The sequence below is a fragment of the Hyaena hyaena genome, unplaced genomic scaffold, assembly GCF_003009895.1.
Source record: "Hyaena hyaena isolate Hyena2069 unplaced genomic scaffold, ASM300989v1 scaffold_281, whole genome shotgun sequence".
Lineage (NCBI taxonomy): Eukaryota > Metazoa > Chordata > Mammalia > Carnivora > Hyaenidae > Hyaena > Hyaena hyaena.
In genome coordinates this window covers 71,728-85,045 of record NW_024080914.1, presented here as the reverse complement: position 1 = coordinate 85,045, position 13,318 = coordinate 71,728, and the positions used below count along the sequence as shown (strand labels likewise).

Below are 13,318 nucleotides of genomic sequence, written 5' to 3'. Positions count from 1 at the left end.
TGAGCAGCAGAGGGGCAGAGAGAAAGGGAGATGGGATATGTGAAGCAGGCCCTGCACTGACAGCAGAAAGCCCGACGCGGGGCGCGAACCCACAAACCATGAGATCATGACCCAAGCTGAAGTTAGATGACTGAGCCAGCCAGGCGCCCCAGAAGTTGCTACAACTTATATTTTCTATACAGTGGCTCTGGTTTTACCTTGAGTCACATGAAATAAGTCTAAGCCCACTTTTTCTCTGACATCCATTTCTTGATTTTCGTGTGTTTATTGGCCATTTGTATATCTTCTTTGGAGAAAGAAATATTCAAATCCTACGCTCATTTGTTTAATTGGGTTGTCTTTTTACTTTTTTTTTTTTTTTTTAGCACTTTTTTTATTGCTGTAAAATATGCTCTTGCCATTTTAATTATTTTTAAGTGCACGGTTCAGTGGCTTTCAGTCTGTTCACCATGTTGTACAAACCATCACCACTGCCCATCTCCAGAATCCTTTTATATTCCTAAATTGAAACCCTACTCATTAAGCAATAATTCCCATTCTCCTCTGCCCCCAGCTCCAGCCCCTAACCATTTCAATTTTCTGTCTCTGTAAATTAGACTACTCTGGGCACCTCATAAAATGGAATCATACAATGTTTGTTGTCCTTCTGTCCTTGGCTGCTTTCGCTTGGCACAGGGTCTTCATGGTTCATCCAGATTGTAGAATGTGTCTGAATTCCATTCCTGTCTAAGGCTGAATAAATACTCTGGTGTATGTATACACTGCATTCTGCCTGTCCATTCATCTGTCCATGGACATTCGTGTTGCTTCCACCTCTGGGCTGTTGTGAATAATGCCGCAGTGAGCATCGGTGTACAAATAAATACCTCTTTGAGTCCCTGCTTTCAGTTCTTGTGGGTGTATATCCAGAAAGTGAACTGCTGGGTCATATGGCAATTCTTTATTTCATTTTTTGAGGAGCCTGCCCTACTGTTTCGTACAGGGGCTGCACCAGCAATCCTGCTTAAGGGTTCCAGTTCTGCATCCTCCCCAGCACTCAATATTTGTTGTTTTTGTTTGTTTGTTTTTAACAATCGCCATCCTAATGGGTGTGAAGAGGTGTCTCATTGTGATTTTGATTTGCATCTCCCTAATGATTAGTGACTTAGAGCATCTTTTCGTATACTAATTGGCCATTTTTATCTTCCTTGGAGAAATGTTTTTTACTTTGTAGTATTATTTGCAGCACATTGTTAAATCACATGCTGAAACTCATATTCTAGGTCTCTTGCTTTTCCTTGATTAGCATTCTGTTAACAGTCAAAAAAGGAAACTAAATGAATACATTTCAAATAAGGTATTTGCTCATTGCTCACAAGGTGCTTGATACTCTTTTAGGAGTTGGAAATACAGAGATGAATAAGATATGATCTATGTTCAAAGGGTTCTGGTGTCCTGAAAAAATTTTTTCCTAAGGGAAAATTTTAGTGGCTCTTCGTGATTACCTTTTCTGTAAGTGAATTAAAACAATCTTGATTTTCTAGACTAGACTCTTAACCTAATGTTTGAACAGGAAATCGTGGAAATCATTTGTCTTTGCTATGTGATACTGAGGCCTCTGCTAGAAAACACAAAGGCTGAGGCTGAACTAATTTGAAGATCCATTTACTCCCATGTCTTGGGTTGATTCTGGCCATTAGAGGCACCATCATTTTCTCTCCACCAGCGTCTTTCTACACGATCTCTCTGCATTGGCTCTTTGGGGTTCCTCACAGCAGAACAGAGTGTGATTTGGAAGTCATGCAGTGTCCATTCTGCTACATTCTGTTCCTTGAGGGTCAATCATGAAATTCTGCCCAAGTTCAAGGGGCTAAATACTTGCCTGAGTAACAAGGAGTTACAAGGAGTGACAGGATTCTGGAAGGTCATGTGAAACTGGAAATAGTACCGTGGTTGTTTGGAAAATAAAATCTCCTTCGCCCACTCAGCACTAAGCTAACCCAGGCTATGGTTTTAACCATTTTTGAATATCAGGGTAACATTTGACTTCAGCAGTTTCTCGTAGCTCTCCCATTTTCCACTTCAGTATTTCTAAATACCAGAGCAGTGCACATGTTTCATCTGGTAGCTCTTTCCGTCATGGGATTTCATTCACTGGCCATGGGCCCTAAGTGCATTTGGAATGCTAAGCAGTGTCTTATATTTCCCCCCCTCAGTTTTTTTCAGTTCTCTCAAATCAATATTTGTTCTGTGTTTTTCAGTCTGATAATCATTCTCTTTGGCAAATGAAATAGTTGAGCAATCTGCTTTGTACTCTGTCATCTATTAACATAAAATTGTCCATCCCGGTTAGGAGGCTTTCTTTCCCTGAATACAATTTTAAAAGCCCCTTTTTGTTGTCCTTGACATTTTTGCAAGCCTCAGCTCATTCTGGGTTTTAGTCTCCTGATTTATCTAACCAAATTATGTCATTGTTCTCTGCTTGTCCTTTGTCATGTGGCTCTTCTTCCGCCTTTTATATTTATCCTGCTAAGTCTGAGTTAAGCAGAGTGGTGTCTAGCCAGTTTTTTTGGTTTCTTTGGACATTACTCCTTTCTTACTGTGACCATTTTCATTACATGGTTAGAATGTCTTTTTGAGATTTGTTTCAGCCTGCTCGGGTCCCTTCCCTTTAGAGTGTTGAAACTGTGGTCTGATTATGCTCAGCATTTGCAGTCTAAGCTGACTTTCTAGGGTGAATGTTCACTTTATCTGAAGACTTCTGTTCTTTCCATTTCACAAACCAATTCTCTGGAGCATGAGAACTGGGTCCAGAATATAGCAGTGTTAGTTGTCCTTCTATGGAAACGCTTCAGCAAATTAATGATTCAGAACACGATTTGGAAAGGGGTTTGATGACAAAGTATTTCAAAACTACCGTGGATTAAGAAACATACTAAATCCAGGAAAATTGGATTTGAAAATTTGGGATAGGTAGTTCAGGGAATACATGGTATGCTCAGTCTGAATATTTACACGCATACAGGAAGAGTTCAAGGGTTACTGTGTGTTCTGTGAAACTGGATAAACAAAACTTACTTAATTTTCCTTTTCCTTCAGTCTTGGGCCTAGAGCAAGGGAGGACCCAGGTGGTGGTAGTCTAGGGAATATTTTCTAACTTTATGCAACTTTAATTGGTGCCTTTGACCCACCCCCATTGTTTTTCTTCTTATGAAAGGAGGAGTTTCCTTCTGGTAAAAGGGAGGGATGCTTCTCCTGAAATAAATCAGTTTTCATACATTCAAACTAGAAAGTGGAAACACGAGAATGTAAAAGATGTGTTTTGTGTCTGTGTGTAAATCATGCCTATTTCAGGTGGTTCATGTTCTCTTCGCCAAAACGGACTGTCTATTGTGGTGGCATATTTTCCTTTTTTTAATTGCCTTTGTGTATTTCTTTGCAGTTGGTCACTTCCCATGGCGATGTCCATTTGCCACCGTGGTACTGGCATGGCCTTGAGTGCAGGTATGGACATGTGTGTTTGTATGTACACGTGCTCAGGCACACACCCTCTGAAGAACTTTGCTGTTTCTGTGGTTGTTAGCACCGCCTCCTCTGCAAATCACCAGCTTGATTTAGAGAAAATGATGAGTCCATTTAAGCTTATTGTTCATTTGTTCCTTTAACAATTCATTATGAGTTCCCAGTACGCTTATGTTCTTTCCTTAGCCAGGTGTTTTGTTTGTTTGTTTGTTTCTTTGTTAGTAGGCTTCACACCCAGTGAGGAGCCCAGCTGGGGGCTTGAACTCATGACCCTGAGATCAAGACCTGAGCTGAAATCAAGAGTCGGGTACTTCACTGACTGAGCCACCTAGGCCCCCCATCCCTAGCACATCTATTATGTATTATATTTATTGAAATTACAGAGAACAGAGATAGAAACGTCATAGAGGTGGGCCAGCCGACTACACATTGACCAAACACCGTCCAAGATGAGTCATCAACCTTATTCTTCCAGAAACTCCGCTTTAGCACCCATTCTTTATCACCTAAAATTGATTAGGCCCAAAAAACCCAAGTCATTCTCCAATCTTGCAAAATCTTGGTTTACAGCCCAGAATGTCTATTTATTTACTTACATAATATGAATTGTACGCTCTTCTTAGATAGTGCATCCACTTCGGGTAGTCAAGTTTATTGCAGGTAGGAAGGATTCAGATTTTAATCAGGTTTTGGGATCTGATGCATCTTCCCACAATCGACAGATACTTTACAAGAAGGTCAGCTATATTTAAATTTTTTCCCTGGCTGGTACAGGAAATATGGACACATTTTTGTTTTCTGTGATATTCTTCAGGGACCCCGCCCGCCCCCTGCTCCGGGCTGCTGTAGACTGTGTGTTTACAGAAGTGGTCGTCAGCAGGACTGCTGGCTCCAGTATAAGGACCCTGTATGTAGGCAGCTGCTGCTAAGACTTTGGCAGAAGTTAGCCAATGCCATGTCTTTGCGATTCTACATCAGATTTGTTTCGTTGATGATCAAGGACGGATAGGAACTCCTACCTAAGCTCTGATACTGTCATTCCTTTGGTTGGTGAAGGGATGGTGGAATCTAGGTATCAGGATAATTGCTCTTGGAATCTGTGTATAGTTTCCGGCTTTTAGCCCACTTGGACTGAAATAATACAGTAAACTTCAAGATCAGGTTATGTTAGCTGTAAATTCACAGCTTACTTTGAATCTTACAATTGCCAGATTGATTCTTTATGCTTAGTTTCGTGGTATTGATGAGCAAATTTAATCCTAAAAATCATTGAAAGAACAAGAGCCTTTATCAGGCTTTAGTTTCCCTGTTTATCACCGCTGAAGGAGACAAAGGATGTTGACTCTTTCATAGACGATACTAATTACAAAATATTCATTTGCCAAACATAGCTCACTGAAGGTGATACATATTTTTTTCACGACTGTACATAGTAATAACTTATGTTTTTCTATCTCTACCCCCTCGAGTGACCTTGTATTCATCAGCGTGTATCCAGTTTATTCTTAACGTTCTCCCCTAATTCCAGGATGAAACGTAGTGCCTGTTGTTTATACGGTAGTAGTTCTCGTGTTTCTCTCAAATGTTGAAGGTCCCTTCACAACTGGAAGGGAACCTGTTTTCGACAGGTGGGTGATGTAGGCACCCCAGTCCACTCTCTAAAACCCCAGGTTTATTCCTTGTAAAATGAGCATCTTAATTATGCCTATCCCAGAACGGATGGAATTTCAAGAAACTACACTCTGGTGTTGACTTATGAAAACAGGGATGAGAAGTATGATAAATTTAATGGCAACAGGCCCTTAGGAGATGATGAGCACGGGACCAAATGGTGAATCTGGCCTGAAATGAAGTCAATCCCAGCAGCCGTGCGTTACCTTTGCATTCTTATGACTCTCTTCCAATCTCTCTTCCACTTAACAGCAGGAAGAACAAAACCCTTATGAAAGTAAATTGAGTCACATCACACTTAAAGTCATCCTATTACTGGGGCGCCTGGGTGGCTTAGTCGGTTAAGCGTCCGACTTTCGCTTAGGTCATGATCTCGCGGTTCGTGGGTTCGAGCCCCGCGTCGGGCTCTGTGCTGACTGCCAGCTCAGAGCCTGGAGCCTGTTTCAGTGTCTGTGACTCCCTCTCTCTGTGATCCTCCCCTGCTCATGCTGTCTCTCTCTCTCTCTCCTAGAAATAAAAAAAAAAAAAAGTCATCCTATTACTGCATTCGCCTTTGTGCTTCGATTACAGTTCAGATCTCCATGGTGGCATCGCGATTACAGTTCAGATCTCCATGGTGGCATCGCGTGCCCTGCCTGATCTGCCCTTGCTCCCCTGCTTCCTGGGCTCTGGCCACACTGGTCTTTCAACTCCTTTGACGAGCAAAACTCCTTCTCACCCCAGAGTCGTTGCCTGCTCCCTGAATCTGAAATGTCTGCTCCTACCCTCTCCTGTGCTGTGCATGGGTAGTTCCTTTTTATCTTTTAGATCTGAACAAAATTGTCAATTTAAAGAGTACTTTATGGGACACTTGGGTGGCTCAGTTCGTTGAGCATCTGACTCTTAATTTCGGCTCAGGTCCTGGTCCCAGAGTCATGGGATCAAGCCTCATATCGGGCTCCATGCTGAGTGTGGAGCCTGCTTGGGATTCTCTTTCTCTCTCTGTCTCTCTCCCTCCCTCGTTTCTCTCTCTCTCTCTCTCAAAAAAAAAAAAAAAAAAGTACTTTGCTTACCACCATCTCTAATTAAGGCGGTTCCAGTTCTAGTTCTTTTGTTAATTTTCTGTTTCACAGCACTGTTCCTTCATAGTTCTTATTGCACTGGTCACCTCTTTCAGAGCTTTTATTATATATGTGTAATTATTTTGTCTGCTTACATTTTAGAAATCTGTCTCTTATTACAGAGAGTGGGGACTGCATGTACCTTTTTTACCATTCGTACCCACTACCTGGCACTCAGGTGCTTAGTAGATCTGTGCTTACTAAATGACTATAACCATCGAAGTCATTTTGCTCATAGTGGTCATTTCAGAAGTGTTCATTCTTCCTGCCTTGTAGTCCATCTCCTTCTAGTCTGTACACATTAGACATTAAATGGCCTCTATTGTCGAGGGTGGAGGAGTCTAAGGAGTAAGACAAATAAATACTCATAATGCACTGTGGTAACTTTTTAACAGAGATATGGGATCCCTGAGGAGAGATCCCTGAGGAGAGACCGTCTCTGCAGGAGTTGGAGAGCTTGAGAGAAGGATGAGGGGGAGAGGTCCTGAAGACGAGGTAGAGGAGGGCATTCCCACAGAGAAACTACCTTCTGGCCCAGGGTTGGGAAGTGTCCAGTCACTGGCTGGTGATTATGGGGTCTGGCTGTGTGAGAGTAGTGTTTATGGGCGAAGTGGCAGAAGTAAGGCTGGGAAGTATGCCAGACAGTGAGGGACTTGGGCTGCCATGCGGGGAAGGTGGAACTTGATCCTGTAGATCTTTAGAAGCCATAAAAGGTTCCTGTTCTTGGGGTGCCTGGCTGGCTCAGTCGGTAGAGCATGCGACTCTTGATCTTGGGGCCATGAGTTCAAGTCCCACGTTGGGCATAGAGCTTTACCTTTAAAAAAAAGTTCCTGTTCTCGTTTGTTTCAGTAATAGGACAGGCTGGTTGGGACAAATCCACTCTAGAGATTTTGCGGACAATACATAAATTGTAAAAAGCACGTTGAACCAAAAAGTGTGATGAAACTAGTTTGACTTTAAAATGGAATTTATGGAAAAGGGACTTTATAAACATGGGAAGAGATAGCCAGTGATAATCTTCCGTTGCCTAGATGTTGTAGGGATTGAAATACTCATGATTTGTCGTAGTGACAGACAGTATAACAATCCTGAGGCGATCAGGTAGATACCTTGAGAGCGGCGGGTAGCAGGAGGTGCAGTGAGGCGGGGGCGGGAGGCAGCAGGTGCAGCGGCACACCACCGGAAACGCCAGGCGTTTGGAAGAAGACCAGATGCATGCTAACTAGCAGGTATTCAGATGAATTGCAGCTGTAAATGAAGTTTACAGTGACCTCGAAGGGGTACAGTAATGGCCCTGAAGGCTTGGGGTCATCAATAAATGCAGCTCAGACCAGAGACGTTCCGTGAGAGGTTGCCTGAGTGCGTACACAAGCCCCCTTGCTCGGGCAGTCCATTTCTTTTCTAGAAAAGCCAAAGGCCTTACAGATTGATAAGTAACTAATGGACTTGAAAATAACTGCTTTTTTCTTCTGGGCTTGTCATGAGATGGGACATTAGTCTTTGATTCTCAAATGTGTTAGGAACCCTAGTCTCTGAGGCAATGGAGACAGTCACAAGAGTGATCGTCACTAACCAGGTACTATAGCCTCACTTCCTTTTCTGCTTGTATTAATGCCTCATTAGGATTGTAAGAATTAAATTAAATACTAGATAGAAAGTTCTAGCTGTAAATCAGAGTTTTCATGACCCCTTCCTTGATAATTTGCTAGCATGGTTCACCAGAACTCCTGAAAACACTTTACTTACATTTACTGAGTTTTTAAATAAAGGATGCCCCTCAGAAGAGCCAAGTAGAAGAGAAATGCAGGGCAAGGTGTACGGGGGACAGGGTTGGGGTGTATGCAAGGGGCTTCCGTGCCCTCTCTGGTATATTTTAAATTGCACCAAAGTTCAGCTAAGTAAAAATGAATTTCTATTTGGCTTTCTTAATTGAGTCATGAATTGGGCAGCATCCCTTCTAGCAAGGAGATGATCTGCTGAGCTAAACAAAAGGAAGGTTTTTTTTTTTTATTAAATTTTTTTTTTAATATTTTATTTATTTCCAGGAGAGAGAGACAGCGTGAGCAGGGGAGGGTCAGAGAGAGAGGGAGTCACAGACTGAAACAGGCTCCAGGCTCTGAGCTGGCAGTCAGCACAGAGCCCGACGCGGGGCTCGAACCCACGAACCGCGAGATCATGACCTAAGCGAAAGTCGGACGCTTAACCGACTAAGCCACCCAGGCGCCCCAAGGAAGGTTTTTAAAGGTAGAGAAAAGGCATTAAAAAAGGCGGGGTGGTCTCCTGGCTGGCTCCGTGGGTGGAGCATGTGACTTTTAATCTTAGGGCTGTGAGGTTGAGCCTCACATTGGGTATAGTGATTAGTTAAAAATAAAATCTCAACTTTTTTTTTTAAGCTTATTTATTTTGAGAGAGAGAAAGAGAGAGCAGGGGGAGGGGCAGAGAGATAAATAGAAAGAGAATTCCAAGCAGGCTCCACAGTCAGCACAGAACCGATACGGGACTTGAACCCACGAACAGTGAGATCATGACCTGAGCTGAGAACAAGAATCTGATGCTAAACCCACTGAGTCACCCAGGCAGCCAAAAAGAAAATCTTTAAAAAAAAAAAAAAAAAAAGAAGAAGAAGAAGGAAAGAAGAAAGGAATTTATTAGCAAGGAATGCCTTGTTTAGGCCAGGTTGCCTTCCTGAGGGGCATGGAAGTTATCTATCAGTAAATTTCTTCCTACTGACCAGGAAATTCCATGTCGACTGGTTACACCCTGGGGACTTGAAACTGCAGTTAGGTTAGGCATTAAGTTGGGTTTGCTGCTTTGCCCCAAGTGTCACCATGGTCGGCCTGTGGGTTTTTTCAGCACCAACCTTTCTGCACCTTGATGTGTTCAACAATTTGAACACTCCCAGTCTGGAGGTTTCAAAGGTGTCAGGATTTGTGTGCCAGGAACTGGGGGGAAAGTCAAATATAATTTCTTATCATAGCACAGCTATGAACAAGGAATATCAATCAGTTAATTCAGTGAGTGACTTTGGCCAAAGCTTTCCTCATTACAAGTGAAAAAAAATATATGACAGGAAACCAAGTATGCAATTTCCCAAAGTCTCCCCTGGCGGCCCGTACACCAGGACACGGGTGATAGCCTCTCTGACGACGACCTCAGTGCCGAGGAGGAGCTCCTCTAACAGCTAGACAATGTAAATCGGGAAAACAAAGCCACTGAAGTTGTCCCATCTGATAGTTATACCCAGATCACAGTATCCTCACTGACCAGAGACCACCAAGGAGTCTGAGTCACGTATGCAAAGGCAAAGGGCTTTATTACGGGCTTGAGCTCGGGCTCACAGACTTCACCAGTTCTTTGGTTCTTTTTTTTTTTCTCTTATTAATGGCAGAGTAGGGTTTTTATGGGGTTTGTGACGGGGGAGTTACAGAAGTTGTGACATGGGAACAGTGATCCAGTCATAATTATTCAACATTATTGACAGCCGGTTTGACCATACACATTGTCTAGAGTGTTCGTTACTTTTGGTGGGATCCAGTTACAACATTTAGAGTACCTTTAAATTCAACCAATTACAGAGCGAGCCTAGTGTCTGGTTCGGAGACTAACAGGTTAACTTTTTTTTTTTTTTTCCTCTAACAGTTTAACTTTAACATTAGGTAACAGTGTCCTATCTATAGTTTCTATCTCCAGGCCTTTCCCTTATTAATGTGGAGGGTGGTCGTTGGTCTTTCCTGATTGGGTGTTGCAAGTGTGGTTTCTCCTGCCTTGGGCAATGTGTAACTGCCTGATAGTTTCGGGGAAGCTGAAACTTAGGCCTTCTAGTTTAGAGGGGAAACTTAAAGCCTGTCATGGAGTCAGTTTGGTTTAGACGTTTAGACTTGTGTCCTTACGTGATCACTCAGACAAATTAAATGGTGCTTTCCCTTGGCTGCGGGGACCCGCTCTGGCCTGCGGCACTGCGGTAAAGTGCTGTATATGGAAGCGGGCACGTTGGCAACACGTCTTGTGGCCACTTCCAGAAGCCACCCGAAGCTCAGACCCTTCCTCCCAGCACGCCCCTGCAGATGGGCCTGCAGAGGAGAACGGAAACCTGTACGAGAGCCTTGCCAGAGCCGTCCAAGTGATGATTCCAGCCCCGGGGGACAGCACCTGACTGCTCTTTGACCTGCAGGGCCCTCACACTAACTCTCATTCTGTGCGCGTCCCTGTAGCCTCTGGAGGGGCGGGGTCAGGAGTGTTCTTGCGCTGAGAAAAAGTAAATCCTTCTGAGAAGCATTTGCTTTTCTGGTGACATTCGATTTTGCCAGGCCATGTCGTCCTGGTAATGCAGGTCAGGGCTGTAGCACTTGCAAGTAGGGAAGGCTGAGAACGTGGTCTTCAGCTACAAAGGATGGACATTTTCTGAATGGTGCAGAATTAAACACCCCAGGCATTAATATAAATAATGATCACGACCAGGCCTGTAGTAGGAAATTCATGTCTAGTATTTAATTTAATCCTCACAATCCTAACTAAGCATTAATACGAGCAGAAAGGGAAGTGAGGATCAAGTAGGTGGTTAGTGACTGTAAGAACCGGACTCCCTTTGTCTTACTGCACAGGTTCTGCTCTTCCCGCTGTCTCCACACCGCCTCGGTGACCAGGGTTCCGAATGGACCCATGACAGCACATTTGAGAATCAGTGACTGATGTCCCTCCCATCTCATGACAAGCCCAGAGGAGAAAAACAGCCACTTGAGAATACTACTGATTATAAGTCTGTACGTAAGGCCTTTGGCTCTTCTAGAAAGGAAGCTGCCTGCCTGAGCAGTGGGTTTGCATGTGTATTCAAGCAGTCTCTCCCTGAAGGTCCGAGTCTTCGTCCTGACCTGTGTGACAGTCTGTGGAACTGGAAATGATGATGGCGATGTTGGCTCTGATAGCCAGGGTTGGAAAAGTTGTGCAGTATCCAACAGTGTATACATCCCATTAGTCATTGTAGTTATTTAAAACTGAAATTAAAAAAATTTTCTTCTTTCCATTATTTGGATGGTTTTTTGTTTTGTTTTGTTTTTTCCCAAATGGCTACTAAATTGTTAGGACATAAATACTTGAGTTGTAAGAAACGAAACTGTTAGGTGTCTCTTGGCTTAGGGACACCCTAAAAATATTACTGAAAACACTGAGGTACCATGAACTGAGATAGTTTGAGAAGATTTAGGAAGAAGACATGGCCCAAGAAGACTCAAGGGTCTTTGAGAGTCTGGATAGATCGGAAGTTAAAAGATCACAGGACCCCTCCACTGTCCTTGCAATTTCAGTGCAAACCTTCATCTCCGAAACTTCGATAGGCACACATTTGCCCTAGACGTGCGGACAGACTCGGCCCTGATCTGTGCCCCAGAAGCAGTATACTGTTGAGTCCCACGAATGGCCACTCGTAGCAACACTGAGTTCTGAGAAGACCAGACTGGTAAGGCTGCCTCAGCTTAGAGTACCACCACCTACTCTCTGATAACCTTCCAGAGTCAAAACTAATGGAAATCCTGGGTTATGAAGAGCAGTGCCTTCAGCCTTTGCTTCTATGAATGTCACAGAGTTTTGTCAATTGGCTTAATCAATTCAGAAGCAAACGAATGTCTCAAAATAAACCAATTGTTCTCGACTCCATAACCCCAAGCCAGCTTCTTCAAGATCGGTGTTTTTTAGGGGTGCCGGATGACTCAGTCGGTTAAGTGCCCGACTTCACACAAATTCCAGTCCAAATATAATGAGAAGAGAGGCCATGTTGGCTGGCTGCCTTCCTGTTCTTTCAAAAAGGGCTCTCTTCTGGGGCGCCTGGTGGCTCAGTCGATTAAGCCTCCAACTTCAGCTTGGGTCATGATCTTGCAGTTTGTGAGTTCAGGTCCCTCATCCTGTTCTGTGCTGTAAGTACAGAGCCCACTTTGGATGCCCTGCCCCCACCCTCTCTCTGCCCCTCACCTGTATGCATGCATGCTCTCTCTCTCTCTCTCAAAAATAAACATTAAAAAACGGGCTCTTTTCTGAACTGTCTTAACATACAGCACTCTGACACCAAGTACACGTTTTTCCCATTGACAACACATTTTTCACTTGTCCACACACCAACTGGGTGTCCTCCAGTTCAGTGCTACTAAGAGTTAGTGCAGACCTCACAGGTTAAGGATTCAGCCCCATAAGCTGGTCCCCCACTTCGGGCTCCAGTTGCAAGTCCCAGGTTGCCCCTGTACCTCTTGTTCCAGTCGCGTAGAGAACTCGGCTTGTTCTGATCGCTGTGAAATGCTGTGCCTACAGAAATGAGTAAGTCATAGCCCTTGCCCTTGAGGACCTCATCACCAGGTGGATTTCCCCCCAGGTGCCCCATCCACACTTTAGACTTCACTTAGCATTTACCTGCAGATGATGCTCAAGTCTGTGTCTTCAGGCCAAAACTGTAGACCTTGATCCAGCTACTCATTACAGACCCTCACTTGATGTTCCTCCGGCACCTCCAGTTTTGGTGTCCTCTGAATTGAACCTGTCTTTCCTTCCCAAAGTATCAACATCAGTCCTCTGACACATCGAACCTGAATGCCTTTCCCTCGTTCCCCGTGTGGGTCAAGAGCATTATCAGTAGGCCGTGCAAACCACCATCCTTGACTTCCTTCATTTACTCCATGTCCCCAAATTTTTAGTTGTCCATTCTTTATTCTGTTACTGTCTTCAGTCAGACTATAACCTTCATCCACTGGAGCCATGGAATTTACCCACAGCCTCCTGTTCGGACTTCCTGCCTCCACTGTGATTACTTTCCTCTGTTCCCCTGTGGCTGCCAGGTTGACCTTCTCAAAGGATATATGTGACCATATCACTGTCCAGTTTAAAACTCTTAATGACTTACCAGTCCCATTAGGAATGGCAGGATTTGGAGCACCTGGGTGGCTCAGTCAGTTAAGGGTCTGACTTTAGCTCAGATCATGATGTCCCAGTTCATGGGTTGGAGCCTTGCTTCGGGCTCTGTGCAGACAGCTCAGAGCCTGGAGCCTGCTTTAGATTCTGTGTCTCCC

At 43.9% G+C, this 13,318-nt stretch overlaps 1 protein-coding gene across 1 annotated transcript in view; it reads left to right on the top strand.

The window, feature by feature from the left end:
* Window positions 1-13,318, top strand: part of SDHC (succinate dehydrogenase complex subunit C) — a 39,146-nt gene that overhangs the window by 15,417 nt on the left and 10,411 nt on the right. The window contains exon 4 of the mRNA XM_039246434.1: window positions 3,422-3,483. Within this exon, the coding sequence (XP_039102365.1) occupies window positions 3,422-3,483 (62 nt within the window). The remainder of the gene's footprint in view (window positions 1-3,421; window positions 3,484-13,318) is intronic.